We start from the raw sequence: 9,876 nt of genomic DNA on the forward strand, positions 1-9,876 counted from the left end.
CCTGACAGTCGCAGGTGAAGAAGTAGGATTCTCTCAGCCTGTTGTTGCGATCCTCTGTGGTGTACAGAAGGTCAATGTAGCTGATGAGGACCTGGAGACGGAAAATAACGCTCAGCACGTTGAAAAAAACAAAACTTTTTTTCTTTTTAACCTGTTTCATTTGGTCCTATTTACAACCGTTTATTTCAGTGAGTTATTTCACTTTTTCTAACTTTTTCAACACAAGTGCTTCACACTCTTTGAACTGAACACTCACTCACACCAACGCAGATAGAAAACAAAATGTAAGGAGGGAACAGGAGCCGACCCCCTTCTAACGGCAGCTGTCACTTTTCCTCACTTCATCTCCGGGCTTCATGTTCCGCACCGCCCGGATGTCAGCTGACGTGCTGTCGTACGTGACTATGGCGCTGGGCAGACAGCTGTGGTTGATCAGCGCCACACTGGGGAGGTGGAGGGGGGGAGAGGGAGGGAGGGGGGGGGGGGCAGAGAGAAGGTGAGGAAAGGATGAAAGGAGAGGCGTCCAATCAGAGTCTCCCTCTGGTTAACACGGCCGACTGATTGAGGAGTGACTTTTTTTTTTTTTTTTACTTTTGTTAACCAGCAAATAAGAAACGTCACATAAAGTCAAATAAAAAAAGTAACATCAATAACTTACAAAAGCATGTAGAAAAACAGTGACATGGACATCAAAAACAAGACAAGAAATAATAACTGAATGACTGTAAACAACAACAACAACAATAAAATAAGTGTTCCTCCTCACTCTGGGTAAACTGCAGTGCCCATGTGGGACAGTTCATCATCCTCGATGGTGAAGCCGTTACAGGCAACCTGTGACGATCAGGTAGACAGACACAGATTCAGAACAACCGCTCAGCCTGGCACCCCTCTGGAGCAGCAGCAGCAGCAGCAGCAGCAGTAGAGGAAGAAGAAGAAGCAGCAGAGGAAGAATGGTTCTTTGCAGCACCTGTGACAGCAGCGTGAGCAGCTCTCTGTGCTCGGGCAGCTCCAGGTGTTTGGAGAAGTAGCGGTGCAGGCCGGCGACGTCGGCCTCGTACATCTCCCTGCTCTCGTTGTCCATGTCCTCCACGTCTGTGGACGGGAGACACGTCACATAGTTAGGAACATTTCGTTTTGAATAGCAGTGGGTCAAAGCAAAAGTTTCATTTGTCTTTTTTTTTTTCAACCAGGTTTGGTCTGATGTCTGAAAAATTGAAAGCTAGAAAAGGGTGAAGCAGCTCCTCAGCCATTCTCACTGTGTCAAGGCAGGAACACATTGTCAGCGTGACAACTGTGTGCAACAAGCTGCCAGACTGTGTGTGTGTGTGTGTGTGTGTGTGTGTGTGTGAAACTGCGGCCTGGCTATTCTTGTACCGCCAGAGTCACTTTCAACACTTTCCGTCTAGACACAATAAATCCCAAACATGGACATCTTGAGGACTTTTTGACTTTTTTTTTCCTAAAGGCAACATTGAATTAAAAGAAAAAGAGAAAGAAAAAAGCTGGAGCAGGAATGTTTTGATTTAGGACGGCGGCTCCGCCGTCGTCTTTGGTCACTTTTGCCAACTTTACGGCCTCAGTAAAAGGCGTTTTGTGGCCTCAGTGTGTTCCGTGTTGCCGTAAAGTAGCTCAAGCGTGTCGTGGCGACAGGTGGATCAACAAAAGTTCTAAACCAGGCCGACAAACACAAGGTGCCCGTGGCAGCGAGTTCCCCCGCTCTCCCCGTTTACAAGCGAATCAGTGGTGAAAACGGACTCACGTGACTGCATCTGTTCGATGAGCAGGATCTTCTCAGAGGAGCATCGCTCCTTCTGGAGTTTCTGTAGCAGACAGACAGACAGACAGACAGACAGACGCGTATGAGAACCTACTGGATTCTGGAGCCTGCAAACATGGCGGAGAAATTTTTCTTCAACGTTTCCAACCTTCTTGGTGAGGATCCGGGCCACCAGGCGGGAGATCTCTGAGGGACACCACTTCTCCCCAAAGGCACTCATGGCCGCGCACTCCAGCTTGTGCATGGCCCAGTCTCCCTTCTGCAGAGACACACACACACATGATTGGCTGTGAGTCACAAGCAGCTTCAAATCTCCAGTCCCTTCCCCTTAAAAAAGTGCTTCTCAACAGACTCCCTCCACCACCCAGGATGAGGAGTCTTAAGCTGCGTTCAGACTGCCAGCCAATATCAGATTTTTGGTCCATCCATATTGAAACCAGACGGCTCTTTTGTAGCCTGAACGGTATTGAAACCACCTTCGGCAGGTAGTTTCAAATGGCATTTGGACAGATGTGTCTCAGTGTGAACAGCTCCAACACTTGGTAAAAAAAAACAGTGTGGACGGTCAGCCCTTAAAAATCGGATTTGAGAAGGAATCAGATTTGAATCAGATTCGCCTGCAGTCTGAAAGCTTCCACCCGGCTTCCTCCTACCTGACACGTGGCATTGCAGTAGAAGGCTTTCTTGCACTTGCCGCATCTCGCCAGGCCATTTTTCCTGCAAGAGTCGAGGCGAGTGAGTTAGTTTGCAGCACCAACGCACAAACACACTTTTCCCAGGAGATGCTGCAGGGTGACTGTGAGTTCAGTGTCTGGTGGCTTGATTTAACATCCACTGAGCAGCAGTTGCTGCGACGGCAGCGCCCGTCGTAACTGATAGCAACGGACGGCTTTGGAACATTCTCTGGTATTAATAGAGCTGACCCAGAGACTGAGCAGCTGTCCCCGCCGCGGCTGGAACAGGAAAGCTGACTATGAGTCCGCTCAGACTCATCGCTGTACGAACCTCTTCTAGGTCGCGAGTCAAGAGTCAATGAGCACGTCAGGGAAAGTCAAAGAATGTCTGCAAATGACATTTGAATGGAACCTCCAGAGAATCGGTAGAGGGTTGGGTCAGTGGCGCCCACTCCAGCGGCCCCCGAGCCCCCTCAGGTGTGCAAAGAGATCAGAGTCGCATCGATCTGAGGGATATTTTGGGTTTTAGCATCTTAGAAAGTCAAGAGCAGTGAGTCTATTGGTGGGAGTTCAAACAAACAAACAAACAAACAACTAAACAAACGCTAAGGCAAAGATGACGTGATGTGATGTATGTGTTGTGTGTCTGTGTACAGGCTCGTAGGTTTACGCCCACATTTAGAAAGTTGAGCTCTGTCACCAAAATAGATTTTTATGAACACTTGGGGTCTCATTTTATGACTGAAAGCCACAAGTATTGTGTGTGTGTGTGTGTGTGTGTGTGTGTGTGTGTGTGTGTGTAAGAGTTTCCTGGCAAGATTCTGAACATTTGAGAAAAAATAAATAAATAAAATGAAATAAAATGCCATCATCTAGATTCTAATTAGTCGTAATCTCCGTGGATTTGCAGCCACGTGATGGCGTATCATCGCAGATATTGTGCAGTCGTCTTCTCAACTCTCTCCGCCGTCGACTTGTGAGACAGAAAGCGGAGGAGAATCAGCGTCAGCGGGCATTTACCTGGCGAAGCAGCCCTCGCAGTAGCAGCCTCTCTCCTTGGCCGACAGCACGAAGGAATAGGGCCGGCAGGAAAACAGCAGGTCCCCGACCTTGAAGGCTCTGGTGACCCGCAGACCTCGACCCCTCCCCGGGCTGTCGAACTTCTCCAGCCCCTCGATGCGGCCCGTCATGATGCCGTCCGGCCGGAAATGACTCGTCGCCCTCGGGGCGGCCAGCAGGGTGGAACTGCGGGTGGTTTGGAGAGAGGGAGGGAGGGAGGGAGACCCCTCACCCGCAGGGACCCGGGGGAGAGGTGGGCTTCTGCTGGGCGTCACCCCCCCCCCTCCAATAATAGCACGCAGCCACAATCGTCACAGGCCGAGTCGGGTGGCTTCGCAGCGTCATGTTTGCAAGAGGCACCTGCGTGCGTAGCCAGGAACGGGCGTGGGCGGGTCACTAACTCCGCCCACGTGTGAGACAAATGCATCAAAAACACTTATTTTTTTTGTTATTAAAAAAAAAAAAAAAAAAAAATCAGAGTTGTTGAAATGTTCATTGACTTAACCAGGATGCGTCAAGTGGACGCAGCCATGTTTATCCAGAGAATAAACTTAGCTGTTGTTGTAAACAATCCGAATCTCATAAACGTTGCTGCGGCCGTTACGTAAGGCCCCGCCTCTTCCCTGTGCCACTCTCGAGCTCCATCTTGCACGAAGCGCAGCTGTCGCCTCCTCCGGGAACATGACAAGAAGTAAAGAACAAAATGAAAGAGAGTAAAAAAAAAAAAAGAAAAAAAAAAAGAAGCTCCATGCACACTGCTTTTCATTTCGGTCTGTCAGTTCCATCTAGCGGCAGAACTGTGAAAATGCAGAAGTGGTGCTCAAATAGTTTTCTGGCCGGTGATCTCTGTTGCTGCAGGTGTTACATGCATCCAGTGACCAAAGACGATTCAAACAGTTTTTTTTTGTTTTTTTTTTGGTTCCGTTGACGTTGGTCCAGAGATGAAGAGAAAGGGAAGCCAGAACAGGAAGGCAAACAGCTCTAATTGTATCAAATGGCGGTTCGACTCGAATGACGGTCCATTTCTTTTGAAGCGCATCAGCCAAAAATGTGGTTCGCGTGGCATCCAGTGATGCCACCTTGCGGTGACATCTGAGAACGTTCCGATGATCAAAAGAGTGTCTGTAGATCAGTTGATTTAAAATCAGTTAATGCAGAGAAGAAATAATATAGTGACAGTGCCAACACAAACACAGATAATGTTTCATCAAGACTGGACTGGGCAGCAGCGGATCAGGGAAAAGTCTGACAGGATCAAAAGTCCAAGTTTGTCAGATTGTGCCATCGTGTGGCATCTACATGCAGGTGCACCCTCTGACATAAGAAGGTGTCGCCAGTTCAACTCAGACAACAATCAGTGTACAGGGTGACCAAGCGCAAACAATTTCTATGTATATGCACGTTCTATGATAGTTTGGCATGAAAAAGAGCAATAGAATGCAAAATCTCAACGTGTCCGAAAATGAAAAAAAAAAAAAAAAAAAAGGTATACTATACACTGTTACGAAGTCCCAGATTGGCAAGAAATGTACTGGGATGACTGTTCTGTGATAGTTCAACATGAAAAAGAACGTTAGGATGCAAAATCTCAACATGTCCGAAAATGAAATAAGGTCATACTAGACACTGTGTTTGTGTTTTTTTGGGTGGAGGGTTGATATTTGACAGGGACAAAAAATGTAAAGACTCAGATGAGTCAGAGAATCGCATGAATGACTGTTAAATTATGATTTAGCACGGAAAAGAGGGAAAGAGAAAAAAATCTCAACCTTTCCGAAAAATCATGACAGCTCCATCCCCAACCCTAGTTCCAAGCCTCAGCAAAAATCCTAGGGTTATATGGTTACATGAACCCTAACCCTAACCCTAATTTCAGCCCTAACCCTAACCCTAATTCAATGCAAGTCTATGGGGTGAAATGACAACTTTGTCTTAGAGACATGGGGCCACTGTCTTTTTCATAAGGAGCCCTCAAGACACGCCAACACGAAATTTGGGGCTTTTAGCGCATGAGGAACCCCGAAACCCTAACCCTAGCTTCAGCCTTATCCAAACCCTAATTCAATTCAAGTCTATGGGGTGAAATTTCAACTTTGTCCTAGAGAAATGGGGCCACTTGCTTTTTCATCAGGAGCCCCCAAGAAGTGCCCACGCAAATTTTGGGACTTCTAGTACTTGAGGAACCCCGAAACCCTAACCCTAACCCTAGCTTCAGCCTTATCCAAACCCTAATTCAATGCAAGTCTATGGGGTGAAATTTCAACTTTGTCCTAGAAACATGGGGCCACTTGCTTTTTCATCAGGAGCCCCCAAGAAGCGCCCACGCCAATTTTGGGACTTCTAGTACTTGAGGAACCCCGAAACCCTAACCCTAACCCTAACCCTAGATTCAGCCTTATCCAAACCCTAATTCAATGCAAGTCTATGGGGTGAAATTTCAACTTTGTCCTAGAGACATGGGGCCACTTGCTCTTTCATCAGGAGCCCCCAAGAAGCGCCCACAGCAAATTTGGGGCTTCTAGTACTTGAGGAACCCTAACCCTAACCTTAACCCTAACCCTAACCCTAACCCTAACCCTAGCTTCAGCCTTATTTCAATGCAAGTCTATGGGGTGAAATTTCAACTTTGTCCTAGAGACATGGGGCCACTTGCTCTTTCATCAGGAGCCCCCAAGAAGCGCCCACAGCAAATTTGGGGCTTCTAGTACTTGAGGAACCCTAACCCTAACCCTAACCCTAACCCTAACCCTAGCTTCAGCCTTATTTCAATGCAAGTCTATGGGGTGAAATTTCAACTTTGTCCTAGAGACATGGGGCCACTTGCTCTTTCATCAGGAGCCCCCAAGAATCGCCCACAGCAAATTTGGGGCTTCTAGTACTTGAGGAACCCTAACCCTAACCCTAACCTTAACCCTAACCCTAACCCTAGCTTCAGCCTTATTTCAATGCAAGTCTATGGGGTGAAATTTCAACTTTGTCCTAGAGACATGGGGCCACTTGCTCTTTCATCAGGAGCCCCCAAGAAGCGCCCACAGCAAATTTGGGGCTTCTAGTACTTGAGGAACCCTAACCCTAACCTTAACCCTAACCCTAACCCTAACCCTAACCCTAGCTTCAGCCTTATTTCAATGCAAGTCTATGGGGTGAAATTTCAACTTTGTCCTAGAGACATGGGGCCACTTGCTCTTTCATCAGGAGCCCCCAAGAAGCGCCCACAGCAAATTTGGGGCTTCTAGTACTTGAGGAACCCTAACCCTAACCCTAACCCTAACCCTAGCTTCAGCCTTATTTCAATGCAAGTCTATGGGGTGAAATTTCAACTTTGTCCTAGAGACATGGGGCCACTTGCTCTTTCATCAGGAGTCCCCAAGAAGCGCCCACAGCAAATTTGGGGCTTCTAGTACTTGAGGAACTCTAACCCTAACCTTAACCCTAACCCTAACCCTAACCCTAGCTTCAGCCTTATTTCAATGCAAGTCTATGGGGTGAAATTTCAACTTTGTCCTAGAGACATGGGGCCACTTGCTCTTTCATCAGGAGCCCCCAAGAAGCGCCCACAGCAAATTTGGGGCTTCTAGTACTTGAGGAACCCTAACCCTAACCTTAACCCTAACCCTAACCCTAACCCTAGCTTCAGCCTTATTTCAATGCAAGTCTATGGGGTGAAATTTCAACTTTGTCCTAGAGACATGGGGCCACTTGCTCTTTCATCAGGAGCCCCCAAGAAGCGCCCACAGCAAATTTGGGGCTTCTAGTACTTGAGGAACCCTAACCCTAACCTTAACCCTAACCCTAACCCTAACCCTAGCTTCAGCCTTATTTCAATGCAAGTCTATGGGGTGAAATTTCAACTTTGTCCTAGAGACATGGGGCCACTTGCTCTTTCATCAGGAGTCCCCAAGAAGCGCCCACAGCAAATTTGGGGCTTCTAGTACTTGAGGAACCCTAACCCTAACCTTAACCCTAACCCTAACCCTAACCCTAGCTTCAGCCTTATTTCAATGCAAGTCTATGGGGTGAAATTTCAACTTTGTCCTAGAGACATGGGGCCACTTGCTCTTTCATCAGGAGCCCCCAAGAAGCGCCCACAGCAAATTTGGGGCTTCTAGTACTTGAGGAACCCTAACCCTAACCTTAACCCTAACCCTAACCCTAACCCTAACCCTAGCTTCAGCCTTATTTCAATGCATGTCTATGGGGTGAAATTTCAACTTTGTCCTAGAGACATGGGGCCACTTGCTCTTTCATCAGGAGCCCCCAAGAAGCGCCCACAGCAAATTTGGGGCTTCTAGTACTTGAGGAACCCTAACCCTAACCTTAACCCTAACCCTAACCCTAACCCTAACCCTAGCTTCAGCCTTATTTCAATGCAAGTCTATGGGGTGAAATTTCAACTTTGTCCTAGAGACATGGGGCCACTTGCTCTTTCATCAGGAGCCCCCAAGAAGCGCCCACAGCAAATTTGGGGCTTCTAGTACTTGAGGAACCCTAACCCTAACCCTAACCTTAACCCTAACCCTAACCCTAGCTTCAGCCTTATTTCAATGCAAGTCTATGGGGTGAAATTTCAACTTTGTCCTAGAGACATGGGGCCACTTGCTCTCTCATCAGGAGCCCCCAAGAAGCGCCCACAGCAAATTTGGGGCTTCTAGTACTTGAGGAACCCTAACCCTAACCCTAACCCTAACCCTAGCTTCAGCCTTATTTCAATGCAAGTCTATGGGGTGAAATTTCAACTTTGTCCTAGAGACATGGGGCCACTTGCTCTTTCATCAGGAGCCCCCAAGAAGCGCCCACAGCAAATTTGGGGCTTCTAGTACTTGAGGAACCCTAACCCTAACCTTAACCCTAACCCTAACCCTAACCCTAGCTTCAGCCTTATTTCAATGCAAGTCTATGGGGTGAAATTTCAACTTTGTCCTAGAGACATGGGGCCACTTGCTCTTTCATCAGGAGCCCCCAAGAAGCGCCCACAGCAAATTTGGGGCTTCTAGTACTTGAGGAACCCTAACCCTAACCTTAACCCTAACCCTAACCCTAACCCTAGCTTCAGCCTTATTTCAATGCAAGTCTATGGGGTGAAATTTCAACTTTGTCCTAGAGACATGGGGCCACTTGCTCTTTCATCAGGAGTCCCCAAGAAGCGCCCACAGCAAATTTGGGGCTTCTAGTACTTGAGGAACCCTAACCCTAACCCTAACCTTAACCCTAACCCTAACCCTAGCTTCAGCCTTATTTCAATGCAAGTCTATGGGGTGAAATTTCAACTTTGTCCTAGAGACATGGGGCCACTTGCTCTTTCATCAGGAGCCCCCAAGAAGCGCCCACAGCAAATTTGGGGCTTCTAGTACTTGAGGAACCCTAACCCTAACCTTAACCCTAACCCTAACCCTAACCCTAACCCTAGCTTCAGCCTTATTTCAATGCAAGTCTATGGGGTGAAATTTCAACTTTGTCCTAGAGACATGGGGCCACTTGCTCTTTCATCAGGAGCCCCCAAGAAGCGCCCACAGCAAATTTGGGGCTTCTAGTACTTGAGGAACCCTAACCCTAACCCTAACCTTAACCCTAACCCTAACACTAGCTTCAGCCTTATTTCAATGCAAGTCTATGGGGTGAAATTTCAACTTTGTCCTAGAGACATGGGGCCACTTGCTCTCTCATCAGGAGCCCCCAAGAAGCGCCCACAGCAAATTTGGGGCTTCTAGTACTTGAGGAACCCTAACCCTAACCCTAACCCTAACCCTAGCTTCAGCCTTATTTCAATGCAAGTCTATGGGGTGAAATTTCAACTTTGTCCTAGAGACATGGGGCCACTTGCTCTTTCATCAGGAGCCCCCAAGAAGCGCCCACAGCAAATTTGGGGCTTCTAGTACTTGAGGAACCCTAACCCTAACCTTAACCCTAACCCTAACCCTAACCCTAGCTTCAGCCTTATTTCAATGCAAGTCTATGGGGTGAAATTTCAACTTTGTCCTAGAGACATGGGGCCACTTGCTCTTTCATCAGGAGCCCCCAAGAAGCGCCCACAGCAAATTTGGGGCTTCTAGTACTTGAGGAACCCTAACCCTAACCTTAACCCTAACCCTAACCCTAACCCTAACCCTAACCCTAGCTTCAGCCTTATTTCAATGCAAGTCTATGGGGTGAAATTTCAACTTTGTCCTAGAGACATGGGGCCACTTGCTCTTTCATCAGGAGTCCCCAAGAAGCGCCCACAGCAAATTTGGGGCTTCTAGTACTTGAGGAACTCTAACCCTAACCTTAACCCTAACCCTAACCCTAACCCTAACCCTAGCTTCAGCCTTATTTCAATGCAAGTCTATGGGGTGAAATTTCAACTTTGTCCTAGAGACATGGGGC

The 9,876-nt window shown here is 47.7% G+C and overlaps 1 protein-coding gene across 1 annotated transcript in view; it reads right to left on the minus strand.

Moving 5' to 3' along the window:
* LOC142882232 (N-lysine methyltransferase SMYD2-B-like) overlaps positions 1-3,725 on the minus strand; it is a 5,186-nt gene extending 1,461 nt beyond the window's left edge. Inside the window, exons 1-8 of the mRNA XM_076016830.1 lie at positions 3,475-3,725; positions 2,434-2,497; positions 1,929-2,039; positions 1,763-1,823; positions 971-1,095; positions 767-834; positions 341-443; positions 1-91 (exon numbers count right to left, since the gene is read on the minus strand). The exon at positions 1-91 is cut by the window's left edge and continues 20 nt beyond it. Of these exons, the coding sequence (XP_075872945.1) occupies positions 1-91; positions 341-443; positions 767-834; positions 971-1,095; positions 1,763-1,823; positions 1,929-2,039; positions 2,434-2,497; positions 3,475-3,644 (793 nt within the window). The 5' untranslated portion in view covers positions 3,645-3,725. The remainder of the gene's footprint in view (positions 92-340; positions 444-766; positions 835-970; positions 1,096-1,762; positions 1,824-1,928; positions 2,040-2,433; positions 2,498-3,474) is intronic.
* Positions 3,726-9,876: the final 6,151 nt, after the last annotated feature.

The sequence above is a fragment of the Nelusetta ayraudi genome, unplaced genomic scaffold (genome assembly GCF_046127955.1).
Source record: "Nelusetta ayraudi isolate G7.1 ecotype Tasmania unplaced genomic scaffold, CSIRO-AGI_Nayr_v1 ptg000238l, whole genome shotgun sequence".
Taxonomy (NCBI): domain Eukaryota; kingdom Metazoa; phylum Chordata; class Actinopteri; order Tetraodontiformes; family Monacanthidae; genus Nelusetta; species Nelusetta ayraudi.